The 19,344-nt window shown below is 30.5% G+C and overlaps 2 protein-coding genes across 3 annotated transcripts in view; one reads left to right on the top strand and one right to left on the bottom strand.

Moving 5' to 3' along the window:
• The window catches only part of LOC129912777 (uncharacterized), a 32,840-nt gene that overhangs the window by 13,319 nt on the left and 177 nt on the right, over positions 1-19,344 (bottom strand). The window lies entirely within an intron of this gene.
• On the top strand, positions 5,313-19,319 carry LOC129912771 (X-linked retinitis pigmentosa GTPase regulator). 2 transcript variants are annotated; one of them, XM_055991176.1, is made up of 6 exons: positions 5,313-5,562; positions 11,926-12,099; positions 12,157-12,372; positions 13,095-14,393; positions 18,112-19,120; positions 19,180-19,271. In XM_055991176.1, the coding sequence occupies exons 1-5, from the start codon at positions 5,424-5,426 to the stop codon at positions 19,116-19,118; spliced, it is 2,835 nt and encodes a 944-aa protein (XP_055847151.1). In that variant the 5' UTR covers positions 5,313-5,423; the 3' UTR covers positions 19,119-19,120; positions 19,180-19,271. The 2 variants fall into 2 exon arrangements, with proteins under 2 accessions (XP_055847151.1, XP_055847150.1); XM_055991175.1 differs by having other exon boundaries at positions 5,314-5,562; positions 18,112-19,107; positions 19,180-19,319.

Here is a 19,344-nt window from a genome sequence, read left to right as displayed (position 1 = left end):
TTCTATTAAGTGAAAAAGAACATTTCTGTCCAGACACCAATTGACATGTGTCAGAAGACACTCTTTATTTTCTGTTGTTCTTTTTTTAGAAGGAAAAAAAAATATTTTATGGTCAGACCCTTTTGTAACATATATTTATCCATTTTCATAGATTTATTGAAAGCTCTTTTTCTTGATAAAAATCTAAGACATGTCCGTGTGTCCAACTGCCACACAGGCAACACAACACAAAGTAATTCTTGTAAATAATTGTAGCTATTACGGGAATGGGAGTAACCCACCCGTTCGCAAGTCTGCTAATTCATTCCGTCCCCTATCGATTAGAATAATAAACGAGTACACATTTTTCTTCGTTCGTCCTTTCATAATTTGTATATGTTCCACATACGATCCACTTTATCAAACTCCAACTAGACAACATGAGAGAGTGTTTTTTTTTTTGTTCGTCTTCTATAGCTTTGAGAAGGAGTCGAAACACACATAGGGGTTTCCCACTTTCCCTGGCTTACACTTGTTGTACATTGCACCTATTCCTCTTGTCTATATTTATTCATGTTACTTGCACCTTGTTTGGGCCAATAGAGCGATGTGCATTTGGCTAGTAGTAGCATGTGTTTTCTTTTATAGGCCTGTCGTGTTGTATAGTGTGTTGATTGAGATTGGAAAAGTCTTGTTTGGTTATACAGTGGTCACGTTAGGACATTGTCCTAGTTAAGTTTTAAATTCATGACATGACCGCAGTAAGCTACCAGCTACCAAGTATAAAGTTGAAAAAAAAAAAATGAATAAAAATTATTATGCAAATACTGAAAACAAGGATAAAAGGAGGAATATAACCAACTACTGGCTGGTGGTCTAAATACAACGGAGTTAGTATCTTTTTCTGACTCTCTATAGTGCACTAGTCTAACCACAAAAGTAACTATATATTCATAGATAGATGGGTTTTGTTGGGAACGGTAAAACGATGTTGACTTCATTTAATTTTATGATATATGTTACTTTCCGCCCTCGCGTCCGGTTGGATTTTATTTTATAAAATTGTGTATAAATAATTAGGGTCAATTTGTTCATTTCCCTTATTTAAGATTCAAATTGATTTGCAAATAAGTGCATTGAATTTCTGATTGGGCAATCAAATTTAAGTGTGGAACGATTTAAACATCGTTTAACTGATTTCTCTCAAGAAATACAAAATTTAAAGTCGATGCACTTAGGTGAGAAAAAAATTTGTTTGAATAATATCTGAATATCTTTATTAAAAACGAAGATGATATCTTGTAATCATTAAAATCCCTACACGGACATTTTTTGTTATTTTTTGTATGAATATTTTAAGCAAAAGTTCGGCGGCAAACCAGTTTTACGTTGTTAGTTAGGATATTTTAAAAATGTTCACTGTATTGAAAAGTTATAATTTTGCTTCAAAGAATGATACAGCTTAGGTACTTGAAATATAAGAAAGTACATTCTATCAAAATCAATTTTTTTTTCTTCCAAAGTAAGATTTAAATAGCAACAATTTTTGTTTTGGATTTTCGTCTATATTTCTGAGGTTATGTAAAAAATAACCAAGATTGAAAGTTATAGAATTTTAACTTACTACAACTTATAAAGCTTTTTTTCCGGAAGGACACCTTCTTTTGCCAGAAATCATACAAAAAAAATCCTATAATATATAAATTTAAAAAATATTAAAAAAAAAAAATTTTTTTTTTTTTTTAAATATTTCAATTTTCTGAAATTTTTTTTATGAAATTGTTCCAAAGCTCTTTTTTAAGTGTTGATTAAGAAGAAATCAAATGGAATTCTTTTTTTCGTGGTCAAAATTGTTTAAAACGACGTTTCGTTTATGTAAGGTAATAATAAAAATAGATTTTATATTTTTCACAACACTTACATATGAAATTTTTAAAAATAATCAAAATATAATTTTTCCCATTTTTTTTTATAAAAAAAGCTTTAACATTAGAGCTACTTTACAGTGCATGATTATTATAAGTACGGTGACCATATTTCTGAAAGCCAAACCCGGGACGGATAAAAAATTCGTTGGATCGTTTTGAAAGTATTGATTTTTCAAAAAAAATTTACAATATTTTTAAATGAGTTTTCATAGTTTTTCCTTTTTTTGATATTAAGATTTCCTAAACGATTTTATGGGAGCGTTTTTGTTGAAATCATTTAAGTCGTTTAAGAAATCAGAAATCAAGAAAATAATTTTTTAATAATGTCTGTTAATAACTTCTAAAAAAATATTTTTTTAATCAAAATCGGGAGATCTGTTTTTTAACATTTTTATTTAAAAAATGGTTTTGAAATTGTACCTTAAGAAAACTTTTAACATGTCCTTAAAAGTTATGAAACTTATATGGGTTCTTTACTCTTCCATTATGTTGTTCTTTATTCGAAAACATTTTTCCTGGTGTACTAACCTGACAAACAGAAGCTGGAACTAAATAATTGACGAACATTAAAAAAAAAACTAAAGCCTAAAACTAGAGGCAAAACGAAAATTTTCATACAAAACCAGAACAACGAAATCGTAAACGAAAATTTTGCTTTTCGTTGCACAGTACGCAGCTTAGGCAACGAAATTCTTACCTGTGCTAGAATATATGGAGAGTTTTTAATCGTTTTTTTTTTTTTACTTTGGAGACTTAGAAAATTTTTCGTTTTGCTTCAGCAGCGTACTAGAAAAAAATTAATTTCCAACCACTGTTTTCTTGTTTTCCGTAAAAAAGTTTTTAAAATATTGAATACAAAAATCAGAGAATGTGGAAATGCGGGGCAATCACGGGACAAATTAAAAAATACGGGACACTTATACGTCTCGGGTTTCTTAAATAAAAACCCGGGACAAGCTGTAGAAATACGGGACAGTCCCGGGTAAACCGGGACGGATGGTCGAAAAGTAACAAAAAGAGTCGATATAATTTTCACTATTTTTTGAGTTAAAATCTGTACGAAATGTAAAACGCTAGTTCGTGTACAATTTTTTTTTATTTTTCTGTAAACTAGTACCAAATGATTTTTTTTAACGATTATTTTTTTTTTTTTTTTGGAGTCTGAAAATATGAACCAAAATTTGACCTATCTATTTGGCTGCAGTTTTCCTCCTAAGTTAGAAATTTTTTGCAAAAATAATCTCGCTTTTTTTTCAAAACTGAAATGTGAAAAATATCTTAACTATTTTGAGAGCGGGTCGTATTAAAGTATTTCAAAATTCTGTATGATCAAAATTTTCTATAATGCTGTACGATACTGTATGATCATAAGACTGTACAACTGTACAAAATTCTGTATTTTAAAATACATAGATACTGTTAATGCAGAATCCTGTAATTGAAAAATACGGAAAAAATCCGTATTTCAAAATTCATTATTTTGAAATTTTGTGATAAAAAAAATGCTGCATTTTCGCAAAATTCCGAAGAATCTTAACAAAATGCCTAAATACTCGTGAAAGTTTTCAATGGTCATACAGTTTAATGGAGTTGGTGACTGAACAAATTAATGTACATTGGTAAGTAAAAAGATTATGGTAAAAAAAAAAAAAAATAGGATTTTTTGTATCTTTGTATCTTTTCAAAGACTTTAATATGTACATATTTGCAATTGAAGTTTAAATGACCGTTTTGGTCGGCTGTAGTAGAAGTCAAATTAAGATGATATTTTGTTTTTTATAAAAATGTCCTTTTGAAGTTCTGTATTTATTTCCAACTGCTGAAAAAGGTACAGTGTTTTAAAAACAGTATATTATGTTTATGACCTATACCTATACAGGATACCGACCCAAAAAGATTCTCGATGAGAAAGTATGTGTAATTTAGAATGGCTCAAATTTCTTAACAACAAACTTTGAAAAAGCTGCATAAGCGATTAAGTACATCGAAGAACACATAAATTCTTCTAAAATTTTTTCACATTCTCACTTTGTTCAATTTCGTCTCCAAAACCTTCATCAGCAAAACGTGTATCAGCAAAATTGTATGTGTTGAATAGGGATAAATATTTTGTGACCAACAAAAACTTCTTCCCTAATGACTAATTTTATTTTATTTCTAAAATAAGCTTCGGAAAACCCCCAACACATTCAAATAATTACCCGCAATGTAAATTTCTAAAACCTACTATATTTAACAAATATTACATGTCAATATACTTTATTGCAAACCATTAACATATTCTACAGAGTAGGTAGCTTATGCTTATGTCGACATTATCGACTCTGAATAAATTAACCTACATCGCACAAAAAGGCTATTATTATGTGTACAATAAAACAAAGCTGTTAAAATAGAGTTTTGCTATAATCCAATCGATCCCCGTCAACCAACGAAATACAACAAAAAAAAAAAACAATAATAAATCACCAAATTAAAATAAATGGCAGCCAACGACTCACCTTGACTTCACACAGCACAACAGCACATCCATGACGTACATGGACAAAAGTTGAATGAAAGCTTGTCAACTTTAGCCTTTAATTAAGAGTAAAATATATTAATTTAGGATTATGTAGGAAATGCTTCTATAATTATAAATACACTCACTACACTTAATTCTCGCTCTGTTATTTATTTTGTGGAACTAATTAACTCACAGGCACTATTACCTCCCAACTAAGCAAGCATTAAATTTGTCGAACTTCAAAGTTAACAAAACTAAATCAATCTATCAAAAAAAAAACCGTCCCTTCTTCAAAAAGGACTCTCTGAAAATATAACTCACTGTGTCCAAACAAATCAAACTGAGAACTTTTTTTGTAACCAAAGTTAAAAACACGCACACAACAACTATCATCACCAAGCCAAACCAAGCATATAAAACTACAAATCCTTTTTGCACACTTAGCGGCGCGAATTCCTTGGATCGTAATGAAATTCCCATAAATCGTTTCTCGACATGGCTCGATTCGACTCGACTCCAACCACGACTCGGCCAACAAAACTATGGAATTGGAACTTTCTAATGCACCCTCTTGGAAGGATGAATGACTGCCGCCGCGCCGCGAGTATAGCCTGAATGGTCAGCACCTGCTTGCGGCAATTGTTTGACCAGTATTCGAGTAACCGGGTAACTGACCACAAGTCCTCGCGAACCAACTCCGCCGAAGTCAAGTCCTCGCAGTCAAATTAGAATTAACTTTTAGTCTTCTCTTAGCCTTTTTTAAAATCGATATTTGAACGATTGTGAAAGGATATACCGTCGTCACCGTGTCGAGTGTTAAAGAATGTAGAATGCTCTAGAGCAGCTATATACAAATCGTTGGCATAGATATTTGGTGTGAAAAACAATACAAAACGAAAAACGTATTGTTTAAGTGAAAACGAAAATAGGATAATTTTTGTTTCTGTTTTGTGTTTTTCATTCAATTTATAAATCAACTTAAAAGATACAAAAAAAAAACGGATAAGATTATGGATATACCAAATACAGGAGCCATTTTTACTCTGGGGAAATCCCATTTAGCAGAGAATACACAAAGCTATTTCTACATAAAGAATGACCCGGTTAGGAGGTTGACTTCCGGTGCAAATCAGAGTGCCGTTATTTGTGGTAAACAATGGGGGGATTTAAAAAAATAAAAGAAGAACAAAAAACAGACCTAGTAATTTTAAGTAGGTAGTGGAAACTATGTTGAACTATTTATTTAATGGAATCCTTTTTGGATTAAGGGATTCCGATTCAGAACGATAGCCAGAAAAAAAAAAAAGAAAATATCTTCTTTTTGCAAATTAAACGTTTCCTTTTTGGAAATTTTTCATTCTTTAAATTATTGCAGTAAATGGGCTCTAAAATATTTTGTTTTTATTTTTTTTGTATTCTTTTAAGTATTAAGACAGCCGAATTCAAGGAAATAATTCTTAAAATGAGCTGAATTTTGTTTGTATGTTTAAGGAATAGTTTGCCGGATCTTTCAATTCATTGAAATGATATATTTATGATCCTTAAAATTCTGAATTACAAAATTTGATCTTAAAATTTTATAAGACAAAATTTTATTGGACAAATCCTGTCATAAAAAAAAACTTAGAACGGAATGTTGATAGATTCAGCCGTATTGTGAGTTTCACGTGGAATATTTTTCTTCGCCCGGAATTTGAAAAGCTATCATGAGTTTCACCTGAAGGGAATTAACATTTTACCGCTAAACTAGTTTCTTGTTCGGCACCAAAATTTTAGTAAGAGAAGAGCTGTCGAATACCTCGCAAATAACCTGAAAATACAAGGAAATGTCCGAACGTGAACAACTTTTCGCCCGGAACTCACAATAAGGGAAAGTGAAACTCAATTTTTCCGGGTGGAATCCACGTGAAACTCACAATAGGGCTGATTAAGTCCCAATTTTTCAGTTAATCTTATTTTGTTAATCCTGCAAATGTACTTCGCTTCAGTGAACTCAAGGAGCGGGTTTTCAGTTGGGAATGCATAAATGCCCAACAAACACGTAAAAAATTATTTTTTTTGTTTCAATTAACCTGGAGTTAACTCATCAACACTATAAAACTGGTCTTAGATAAACCAAATTTTGGTAAAAAATTTCATGGCGGAGTTTAAAAAAAATTAAATAATTTTTGATTTTTTTTTTTTTTTTGTTATTTTTTGTTTCATCTATTTTTTTTGTAAACTTAAGGGATAGGTTAAGTTAATTTTGCAGATGCATTTTACAATGCATCCAAATCAAATCCAAAATCCAAAAACCGCCCTCTGGGTGCGAACCACCAAAATATTTTGTTGACATTAAAGCTAAATATATCTTTCTAGCTTTTTTGAAAAAAATGTTTTGTTTTTTAAACATTTCTTACAACAATAATTGTGCTTAAGATGGTTTTCTTTATTGGATAATGGTTTTCATGGTTAAATGTGCGAATATTGGGTTGAAGAATAAAGTTTTTTATTGGGATCGGGTCAAAATTCTAGCTTCAAAATTCTGCTTTTCAAAATTCTGGTTTTCTTAACTAAAATTCTGTTTTTCAAAATTCTGCTTTTTCTATTCTGCTTTTCAAAATTCTGCTAGCATAATGCTAGCTTGAACAAAAAAATTCTGCCAATTCTGTATTTTTTTTTTTTTTTTGGCATATGCGCTGACTAAAGAAAAATACACCTCATTAATGTTATTCAACATTGGTACTTTCCTAAATTTTTTTGTTTAAGTGTCGCAAATATTTTTTAAAATGAATAGACTGACTTTCTTTCAAATAAAATCTATAACTTATTGGAACCGATATGTTGTTTGATACAAAATATTCCTTTTCTTACACAAATTTTTGAATATTCATCTTTATTTGATAAATTAAAAAATTTTGAATTATTTTCGGAAATGTTTAGTATTAAAAAACTTTTCTTAATATTTTCAAATTTATTCATTAATAAAACAAAAATTAATATGCATTCAAAGAATGACAAATTATGTAGGTAAGTAATCAAATAAGTAGATAATTTTCCAAGAAGATGATTTTACAGAATTTTGCAAAAATTAAAAAAGGGTTTGGAAAATGTTAAAAAGCGCGCGCTTTTTAACATTTTCAAAACCCTTTTTTAATTTTTTGCAGAATTTTGAAAAGCAGAATTTTGAAAAGCAGAATTTTGAAAGCAGAATTTTGACAAAAGAATTTTGACCCCAACCCGTTTTATTGTTTGCTTTTGAATAATTACTTGGGGCTAAAAACTGAACAACTCCTTTTTATCAGACTGGAAATGATTGGTTTTAACAAAATGAAAAAACGTACTTTCATCATTTTCAGTTTGCAGTCTTATTTTTGGAACACTCTGAATACTTAAGAAAAAAAAAAAACGGTTTGGGGGTTAGAATCTCGTTAACCCAAAATTCTGAAAGCCTAAAATCCCGAAAAGGCAAATTCCGAAAACTTTAAATCCAGAAAAACCAAAATCCGAAAAACCCTAAATTCCAAAACCCAAAAATCCCAAAAACTCAAAATTCATACATAAATCTAGGTCCCGAAAATAATAAAAAATGAAAAAAATTGTACAAAGAAAAATTCCTATAAGTATATGAACAAATGCTACTAAATCCATTGGTGAATTTATGAGAAAAAGGCAACAATGGTCGGTTTTCAGTTCAGAAGGCTTCTGAACGCTTCCGATCCGACGCTTTTGGACGGCCAAGCAAAAACGATATTGTATTCAATCAATAAAGTAACTTTTCTCAAGCGTTCTGCTTTGTTTTGTACATTATGTATGGCATAACCTATAGTAAATTTGTGGCTTTGTCTTCTTATTCAAACCACTTTCTTTGACTAATTAGCTTTTCAATCTTTATTTTATAAAAGTCTTTTAAAATATGGACATAAATTGCATTTATTAAAGTCATTTAAAAGATTAAAAAATCAGATAATGACCCTATTTCTAGACTATCCTTTGGTAAAATACCAATTTGATTCCAATAAATTACATAAAAACACCAATTAACAGTATTCTTTACTTATTGTCCTTTAAACCACTTTAATTCTAATTCCACCATCGTCTCCATTAAAACGGAAAAAGAGAGAAAAAAGGAGGACAATCCTTTTGAATCATTTAGCTATGCAAGAGAGTTTTGTTTCATTTCTATTCATTTTTCATTTTCTTTACTTTTTTTTTTTTATTTGATACTCTTTTTCGATTAAAAATGTAATTTCTTTTAATGGAAAAAGGAAAAGTCCTTTGCTTTTAAAACTGAACAACCGACGACCAACAATGGACGTCGGCCTGCGACCACTTCATTTTTTAAACGAAATGAAGAAAAAAACGCAAATAAGGTCACAGTGAAATGTTAAATCAGAAAAAAAAAAAACGAAGCGAATAAAAAAAGGAACAACTTTCATCGAACGTAAAGGCAAATGAAATTCACGAAAAAAATGAAAGTTTAATGAACACGAAGTGCATGGGGTAAATTCTATGACTCCTTGAGGAACAACAGAAAATGGAGCTATGTTGTACGCCCCTCACGTGTGCGATTCCTTAAAGAAAAGTGAAAGCCGAAAGCCATAAACACAAAATACACTTAAGAGCTTTATTTGTGTCCAGGGGTCAGACGCTGTGTTTGTTTTTGTTCGTGATTAAGTTAGATTAAATATTTAGACCTACAAAATGTGTTATAATCTTAAAAGATTTTCTTTCGTTTCTTTTTTTTTTGTTGTTTTGGTTTGTATTCAACATGTTCGTGTAAAAGCTGTCATTAAGAGTTTAATGGATTCTTTTTTGAATCACTTGCTAACCTGAAGAAAACGTTTAGAACCTCATCATTTTTTAATCAATTTTTTAGACGAAAAGTCATCGCATGGGTAAATGAAAGGTTAAATAGGAAATAAGACTGTCTGATGTAGATGGCATGTCGTCGATATGAATCGCGATGAATTTCAGATCCTCCCACTCGGAATTACGAGAGTAAAAAAGAGAAACTTTATCGGCTATTTCAGATATGTATTGTTATTTAATCAATGAACCTATCGAAACAACCCGTGTGTTTATGGACTCGAAGTTTAAGTAGACGAGATAATCGATTTAGGGAGATTTTTCTTGCCTTACTTTCCAGTCAACTTATCAATAAAATTTTTACTGGTAACCAATCAGAGACGCGAAACTTGACTAAATATTTAGTCCCTAACGTTTCTGAACCTGCCCATTGCCAAAAATACAAAAAACGTAGAAAGTAAAATTTAAAGTTTTCCAGACAATTTTCCAACAAACTATATTTTTGAAGTTGGTCTATGGCAGGTACCGTAAATAACAGTTCATACATTTTTTTTATTTAAAAAGAAGGACCATATTTTATATTTTTTTTTTCACTCAAAGCCTTTTTTTGGGAAAGCATTTTTGTCTTATAGCAAGTACCTACCCTTAATTTTTGTCCTAAAAAAAATTCTTCTAGGGAATCACTCAAAACCCTTGACTACAAAGTTTGAAGGAAATCACCTCAGTCGTTTGGTTATAGTTTGATATAGAGACAGACACAGTTACGGAACCCACTTGTTTCTCATTTTCATTTAATTCATCGTAATTTCATGTCTCATTGGCATTTCAAGTTCGATTTTTGTTTAAGGAATTCTTAACTGGCTCAGGAATACATTTAACTAGATATATATGTAAAAGTAAAAAAGAAGAAAACATTTTAAAATCCTCTTTGATAAAAATTTCAAGACAATTTTAAATGGTTTTTAATTTCTTTTTAACCAAAATTTGCGAAGATATAGCTATTTAAATATAACAACCCTTGAAAAAATTACATCATAAGTTTTTCAAACCCATCGTTTTTTCATGTCGGGCACCCTGTTTGCAAAATTATTCGGAAATTTTAAAATTACACATTTTACTGCGCAAACTGATAAAGGCGCAATACAGAACTTACACGTGCAATACTCAATATTATGCAACTTTTAATTTTTATGTTTAGTCAAACATTTGTACCAATTTGCATTAGGCTTCCCTTTTTGGCATTTTTGTATTAGAACTTTATTTTATTAGTACTTCATACTTATTTGCACAATCTACCCAAAGCTTGAATCTTATTATACTTCAATGTATTTTTTTTTAATTTTTTTTTTTTAATATTCTTTCACTTTAATATACATATCGTCGCCGTAAAGCAAAATTGATCTAAGTCACAAAATTTAGGACAATAAAGAATACTTGGGCTCATTTTCAAAAGGCTACTTCCCTGTTTTTATTGTTCTATGTCCCATTAAATTATATTATCTGCGGAATGAAATTTTTTTGACAAAAAACGGTTTTCAAATTCGGAAAGAGCACCCTCGAATTAGTAAAACTGCATCATTAACTCATTTTCGGTAAAAAGTGGATTTAGAACAATTTTGCTTTACGCCGACGATATGTTAAAATAATGTTTTTTCGCTTCATCAAATTTCTTTTTATGATAATTAAAAATATACGAATATCTTCTAAACAGGTTAAAGAAATCAATTTAATGCCAACAAGTTTTTTGTAGAACGTTTAAATCCCTACAAGAATACATCTTGCTTATTTGATAAAAATGAATTTTGACTGAATTAGAAAATTTTGAAAATAAAAAAATGTTTTTATAATTTTTTTAACTTTGACCTCGAATATCTTTCAAATGGTTAGATTAATAAAAAAAAAAGTATACAAGACTTTTTTTGTGGAGCAATCTGTTTCCTACAAGAATATGTCTTGCACTTTTGATTATTATAATTTTTCAATTAGTACAAAATTAAAAAAATGATTTTTTAAAAATTTTCTCGATTTTTGGACCTCGAATACATATCTATTACATGGTTAGATAAACGAAATAAGCGTTTAAAACCTTTTTTGTAGAGCGTTCAATTTCCTACAAGAATACATAATGTAAAGAAATTTGCTAAAAAGTCGATATATAAAAAAATTATTTTTTTAGTAAAAGCTTGATGTAAAAATGGAAAATTGCGAAGTGGAGCACCTTCTCATTAATATAAAGAGCTCATATTTGGTGTGTATATTTGAGAGGTGTTTAGCAACCGATTTTTGGGAGTATAAAGTCAAAAAAAAATCGATTTTTTTTACCCATCCTATTATATGTATGTACATACCACCCTCTACCCAAAAAAAACTACCTTTCTATTCAAAAAGGATCAAAAGATCCTTTGTTCTCACACGCTCACACAAGTTTCTATTTGGATTGCATTCAAACTTTCAACAAAATCATTCCGATACAAGCAGATTCTAAAAAAAAAAAACATAGGGCCCAGCTGCATAATGTTTTTTAATGGTTTTCAAATCCAAATATATTTTATGTTGTTCAAACCAATTTTTTCAATGAATTTGTATCAACTTCCAAAATTAATAAAAAAAAAACACTAAATAATTACCGTTAATTAAAGTAAATTATATTGATTTTTATATAATGTATACAAATTAAATAAAATTACCCTAATTTTTGTTTTTCTTTCCTTTCTTCCGACCCAGAATCAGGACGTTTATTTGTTTGGGGTGAAAATCAATTTGGTCAATTGGGAGTTGGAACAAACAACAATAACAATGATATAATAACAAAACCAACATGTGTCAAGTCATTAAAAACACTTGGTCTTAAAATTGCCGACATAGCATTTGGACATGGTTGGGCAGTAATTCTAACATGTAAGCTTCCGCAAAACAAGAACTTATCATCAATTTAATTTATGACAACATTTTCAGATTCCAATGAAGTCTTCTTCACCGGTCGCAATATATTCTCCACTGGCACAAAAGTTGCTGAAAATTTCACCAATACCACCATTGGCAACGAAAAGTATTCAATCATTCGTAAACCATTTCGTTTAGATGAACTTGATGATTGTCTTGCAACCAGTGAAGACCCAGAAAATTTTGTTAGTATTTCAGCTGGAAATGACCATTTCGCCATAATGACATGTAAGTATGAAAATATTCTATCTAAAAATGCAAATTCTTAGAAAATATAACTGAATCACCTCTTGGGACTATTGGAATTGTCACAAAGTAACGAGAATATATCGTGCTTTCTCTATTCCAAATTGTCCCTTCAGGATATACACACTATAAAGCTACTAGTTGAAATGAAATATAATCGCTTTATAGTGTGTTGGAATTTTAAGGAAGCAAAAAACAAAATGTATAACCACTTCTGTCTGTCGTGCACATCGCGTGATTAGTATTGGCAGTTGACATGAAAATGTGATTTAATCGAGCTTCATGTCCTGTCTCATCGTGTGGATAAGGGAGGGTGGTTTATGGGCCAACAGGAGTATATTCCATTTTTATTGTCGACGATTAGCAGCCAATGCCTCACACAAATTATATTTAGAATATAATGTGTTTTGAGGGCGGGAAATATTTGATTGATTCGGGAGCAATATAATTATTATTCGCCACACGTTTTGCCGGCCTCCGGATATGTGTGCAAAACCTAAAAGTAAACATAGGCTGATTATTATATGGATAAAATTATGGTTTTTGTGACTAGGAAGGATGTATTCATCGATCCGCGGTCACAACAGTTGGTCGATGATATTAATTAATCATGTGTTTCAAATTGGAAGTCATAATAATTTAGAAATCACTCCTGGTTTCATAATTTGTTTTTGTGGTTTTAACTATTTCCTCTCTCTTTCCAGCTATTGGTCGTTTAATTGGCTGGGGATCTAACCAACATCATCAACTAGGTTCGGATAATGTTGACCTCACTGAACCCTATGAAGTTCAATTGGATTCAAAAGTCAAACAATTTGTTTGTGGTCCATCATCGACTTTGATTCTAACCGAAAACGGAAATCTCTATTTAACTGGGAAACTAAGTGAATTTACATTCCCTCAATTCACTGAACTTCAAAAAAATCTCTCAGCTCATGAAGAGATTCTTTTTATGCATATTTCACAAGCAAGTGAAATCTATATTGTGACCACTGAGGGTGGCATTTATAGAAGTCTCGAATCCACCCGGCATAATAGTTTGATATTTCAGCGATTCTATGATTACGATAGCGAGGAGAATGGCCAAATTGTAAAACTTTTACGTGGGACATCATTTTTTGCTGCCCTCACAAAGGCAAATAAGTTTTATACAACATTCTCAGAGAGTGGTCATCATTTGAAGACTTTTAGAGAGATTTCCAAATTTAAAAATCTTCGTACTCTGGACATGGTTGTAGGTGATCAACATATCTTGGTCCATGGCATTCCAAGATCAGCTAATAAAGTGCTCAATAAGACTTTTGTAGTTCGACCAGATTCGAATTCGAATAGACATCAAATATCGGATGTTGGTCGAATAGTCGCTGGGCAGAATATTCCAGAAGAATCTGAAGAAATTGAGGAAAATGGTAATCATGAGGAAACAATAAAGCCCAATACTCCAGTAAAAGAAAAAGTCGAAGAAGAAAATATCGAAATTAAAGAAGTGACAGAAGTGGCAGAAGTTAAAGAAACTCAAGATAAAAAACCAGAAGGAGACTCAACAACAAAAAAGGACGACCTTCCTGTAAAAGAATCAGAAAAATTAAATGGCAATCGTCCATCATCATCTTCATCATCAAAGGATTTAGATATCTATGATGATAATTCTCCCACAAATTCAATGAAGTCATCCACATATCGTCGTTTAGACGATTCCGAATGGGATAGCAATAATTCGACACCATCTAAGAAAACTGTTTTAACAGCAAATGCAGATAGTTCTACACCAGCGTCATCGTTGAAATCTCGGATAAGTTCTTCTCGTTCAATTCGATTTGATGAGAAGTCAATAGCAAAGGTGACTTCTGCTGGGCGTGAACCAAGACCCAAAACACCATATCCAGATGGAACACCAATAAAATCGATTGGAAAGAACGAAGATGATTCACTGGATAAAACAAGTCCTGCTCTTCATGATAGCTTGGAAAATTTACCAGGAGCTGTGGTGACGGCTCCAAGTGGTGAGTTTTAATTTTAGTGGTTTTACCTGTTTATTCTCATTCTATTCTCAACCGATTTTTATAAGAAGTTGAATTTGTTTATTGTTATAAATAAAAAATAACAAAACGAAGAAAAAATAATTAAAAAACAAACAAAAATTATTTTTATTTTAAGTGAAGCGATTGAATATAATTCAATTTTAAAGTTCAGTGGGCCCAATGTCGTACCTGGGCGAAACGCTTTGGAGTTGAGGTCACTTGAACTTTAAAAAAAATCTATGTCAAAGTGAAAAAAAGCTTATGAAGTCTAGCCTAACCAAATGTTTTATACATCATACATATCTTCTAAATATCTTCCAAAAAAAAACAAAATATGACATCTCCCTATTTTCATTTTTAAAAGTCGTTTTTTGTTTTACATTTTTACCATCCGTACTTTGTCAAAAAACGGTTTTTTTCGCTCCCTCTCTTTCTCGTAAATACCGATTTTCACATAAGTTTCTATATAAAGCCATAGTATTAATATTAAATTTAAATTTTTCAACAAAAAACAAAACATTTTTGAAAAATGTGTGAAAATTTTGGAAATGGGAGAGTTTACAACCCAAACAAATTTAAAGGATTTTCTTTTGAGAAAAATGAAAAGTTGAATTTTATAACTTTAATTTAATTTCAGAGCAATGGGATCATATAGTACATGATTTAAGTGTGTTTTTTTTAATTTAAAAAAAAAAGTCTACATCTAAAAAAATCAAAAAATACCATGTAATCACGCACACCACGATTACATTGTTCCAAAATAAAATTAAACCTACAAAATCTAACTTTTCATTTCTTTCAAACAAATACCTTTTTTTCAAGCAAACATCGTTTGTTGTAAAACACAAAACCTCCATCTGAATCAAAGTTATGCAAAAATATAAGTGAACGGACCCAATAAAACAGGATTTTTTTGAACATTTTTATTTATCAAATACTGAAAAGTGTCTTTGCAAATAAATATAAATGTTGCTTATCTTGTTCTCCAGATGAAAAGACTAAAAAATGTTTTTTTCCTGGAATTTAAGACCTTTTTATGGTCAAAATAGGTATTAAAATGCAATACAAATAAGAACAAAGCCGTGAGTTCATAGTTTTTGTTCGCATACATTTCGCTACAACTTTTTTCAGTCTCAATATTTTATAGAGAATCTAACATGAAATTGATGTAGAATCTTCCGAGGAATTCGAATATTGTTTTCACAATTCCGAAAAAAAATATTTTCACCCTAATAAAGAGACTTTTTTGTGACCACTTTTTTTTTGAAAAATCGTAATTTTTTATTTTTGTCCTGCCAAATTCGCACCCGTGTGCCGACAGAGGGTTAAATAAACGGATTAGTTTTAACTCGTTAGAACTTATTCTGAAACAATGTTACCATTTATCCCCCATTAAATTTTACACACAAAAAAAAAAAAATTAACCAAATTTAGCACGTTCAAAAAACAAACAAAAAATAATAATATTATTATATTAACATATCGCACATGTAGTACAAAAGTGTAACAACTCAAAAAACACGTTTTTTTAGTTTTTGATAAAAAAAAATATTTGAAATTTTCCCGGACAAATCTATCTAGTTGCCATTGATATAATTTGAATAGTTTTTATCCCAGGAGGTAAAATGTCGTTTTAGATGTTTCATTTGAAATAAAAAGTCCTTTGACAAAAATGACTTATTTTTAGTTGCGACGTGATTCTTGATGGAAAAAGTTGTTTCATAAGTATTAAAAGTGTCTTAATTTGAATTGTGTCATTTTAGTTGTACCATTTTCAAGAAAATCTAGTGTTGCATTTTGAATTGAAACACTTTTGCTGAATTTTCTGGGCAAAACATTTGTTTCATTTTTAATTGTGACATTTTAGTTGATTGAGGTTACCGTATCCCCTTTGTATTATTTTAAGTTACAACACTTTAGATAAATGAAAAGTTGAAATTTAGAGTTAATACAGTTTTGTTGTTTATTTTAAAATATTGCTTTTTAAAGCTCAATTAAATCCCAAATGCTTCCAATTTTTTATCAAACCTTAAGCTAGCTAGTGCAGATATTTTACAAACACTTCAACTCAAAACAAATCCTATTTTCATACATTTTTTTATGTTTTTCGAGTTATGACACTTTAGACGAATAAACTTCTAGCTACAAAAAACATGCTGACTTCAAATAAGTCTGAAATTTTTTAGCACTTCGCCTAAAAATCCAAAATAAAATTTTTTCGTTCGTTGTGTTCTAAACAATATTTTGACATGAGTTAGATGAATAAAATATTTCAATGGCTTATAGGTTATGAAGCTAGTCTCAAAGAAATGTTTGTGGTTTCCTAACGTGAGTATCTCAAATCCCTGTTATGATTCATCTCACCGAAATCTCTTATATAATGTAATTTTGTGCTTCGGTCTTATAGTTTTCTTAAACCTATGTTTTTTTTACGACGGTGCTACCAAAGAGAATTTCTGAATAATATCCTATTCCAAATAAAGTTAAAGTTTTCAGTTTAAGAGAAGGAAAGGCTCCAAAAGAGGTGTGATGAATAAACGACATTGTATTGAAATAATATTCAATAATTTATTCTTAACAAAATATGAAAGCGGTGAAAAAACTTGATTTAATTATTTAGAATCAAGTACATCATAACTGTCACAACTCAAAAAAAATTTGTCTAAAGTGGCTGAACTCAAAATAATACATTATTTTTTGTGTACAAAGATCACCAAAATTGTCACAACTCTAAAAACGTGAATTTCCAAGGTTTAAGATAATTTAAATGATGCTGGTTGTCTGAATTTGGTTAAAAGTATATTTCCTCTTCTAAAAATTAACTAATTAATAAATATACTCATTCTATTCTCGGTAAATTGGTTTATCGCCTCTATTGAAAAATGAAGATTTTTGAGTTGTGACACTTTTGTACTACATGTGCGATATTATGTTCAGTATTTTCTTCATATAAATACAAAATATTAGGTATATTTTCTAACCAACGAAATTTGACTAACTCTGTATTTTATTTCGGATCTGCTCTTCAGTACATCCTGAATATAAGGGACTACCAGGAATTGTTAAGGACTTTTTTGTTCGAAACATGAATTTGAGGACTGAACCCCATAAACTAACTTATAGAAATTTGTTCGTACTAGTTCTTGGTTTTAATTGAACGTTTAATTGATTCCCCATGTTTGGTAAATGTCCTTTATTTCTTAATAACCCAACAAAATAACACACAAAATGGGACTATATTTTGGATTTTTGGAATATTTTGTTTTTATTGGATAAATTCTTACATTCTTTTCTTAATATTTTACAGGGATTTGCTAAAAAAAAATCATATTAAGAAATAACTAGCATTTTCTAAACAAGAAGGGGTTTTCTAATAAGTTTTCTACCACTGTATGTGGAATTAAATTTATTTTTGGGTATTTTCCAAAATTGGTTAAAGTTGATATGTGCTATTTTTCCCCGAATTCACATCGAAAAATTATTGGTTTTGTGAAGTTTTTTTTTTCATATTTTGAAAACAAAAAAAAAATTAATTTAAACTTACGAAAAATTTTATTATTTTTACTAAAACGAGTAGAATTTTTTTTACTTAGGATTTTTGTTTGAGTATTTTAAAGTTTTATTCGTCTCTGGTTTTAATTTTAATTGCATTTTTTATTTAATTGTAAATATAACAAAATTTGTTTGCCATTTATTTCAGAAACCAAACTGAGAAGCGGAAGTTCCAAAAGCAAGGCGTCTACAAAAAAACGAGCCTTAACTCCAATTGTTCGAAATAACGAAGCATTACTATCAAGCGAAGAAGATGAACAATTAGCAATTGAAATAAGTTCCACAGAACTTTTAGACAAAACAGTCGTAAATGAAATAAGATTTATTAACAATGGAATTGATGTCACAGACATCTCCAAAAAGGCTTTGGCAGAAGATACTCCGGTGAAAGAGAAACCTACAAAAATTCTCGACCAAGCAGGTGAAGCAATTCATAAAGCTACTGATGCAGCAAAAACTTCTGCCATCACAACAGCTGAAGAAACTGTTGAAACTCTGTCCAAAGAAAAGGATAAAGCAATTGAAAAACTATTTGCCGAAAAAGATAAAGCAATTGAAAAAGTCACAGCCGAAGCCGAAGGAATTGGTGGCAAAATATCGACTGCAGTCAGTTCAGGAGTGGAAAAAGTTTCCACTCAAGTTGATAGTGCAGTTAGCAAGGTTTCTGAGAAATTTGATTCAACAGCTTCGACGGTTTCCGAAGGCGTTGATAATACAATCTCATCGGTTTCTCAAAAAGTCAACACAACGACAAGTAAGATATCAACAAAAGTCGACGATGCTAAACAAAGTTTGACAAACTTTATAACCGGTCACAAAGAACCAAGTCCAAATCTTAGTTCAAATCTTAGCACAGCAGTGACAACCGAAGAAGCCTACACGCCAAAGGATGGGTCTAAAATTGATGATGACGAAAGGACAACTGCTTCCGTCAACTCGAATTTAAATGGAACAGGAAACCCTTTTGACAATGACAATGAGAATGAGGATGGCAAAGATTTTGAACATGTAAAACAAACAATAAGTGATGAGATAAAAACAACAAGTGAAAGTGGCAAGGGGAGGGTAGCAAAATTTTTCAGCGATATCAAAGCAAAAGGAAGACGTTTTTCGTGTCGAGATGAGAAGGCAGTTCGAGTTGCAGGTAGTTCTTAGAGGTGAAATCTTTAAGATTATTAAATAGTTAACAAACATATTTGTTGTTTATTTTTTGCAGATGAACCACCAAAATACACACCGGTAGATGAATTGGCTCAACAACCAGATGCAACTTCGAAAGTTTGCACAATTTTGTAGAAAAGAAAAGCATTTAAATTATAAATTTTTCGTTAAATTTTTTTTATTGATTGAATTTAATTTAGTGATGATTTATGTATTGTCT

This window comes from Episyrphus balteatus, chromosome 2 (genome assembly GCF_945859705.1).
Source record: "Episyrphus balteatus chromosome 2, idEpiBalt1.1, whole genome shotgun sequence".
Taxonomy (NCBI): domain Eukaryota; kingdom Metazoa; phylum Arthropoda; class Insecta; order Diptera; family Syrphidae; genus Episyrphus; species Episyrphus balteatus.
This window is presented reverse-complemented; position numbering and strand designations above follow the sequence as displayed.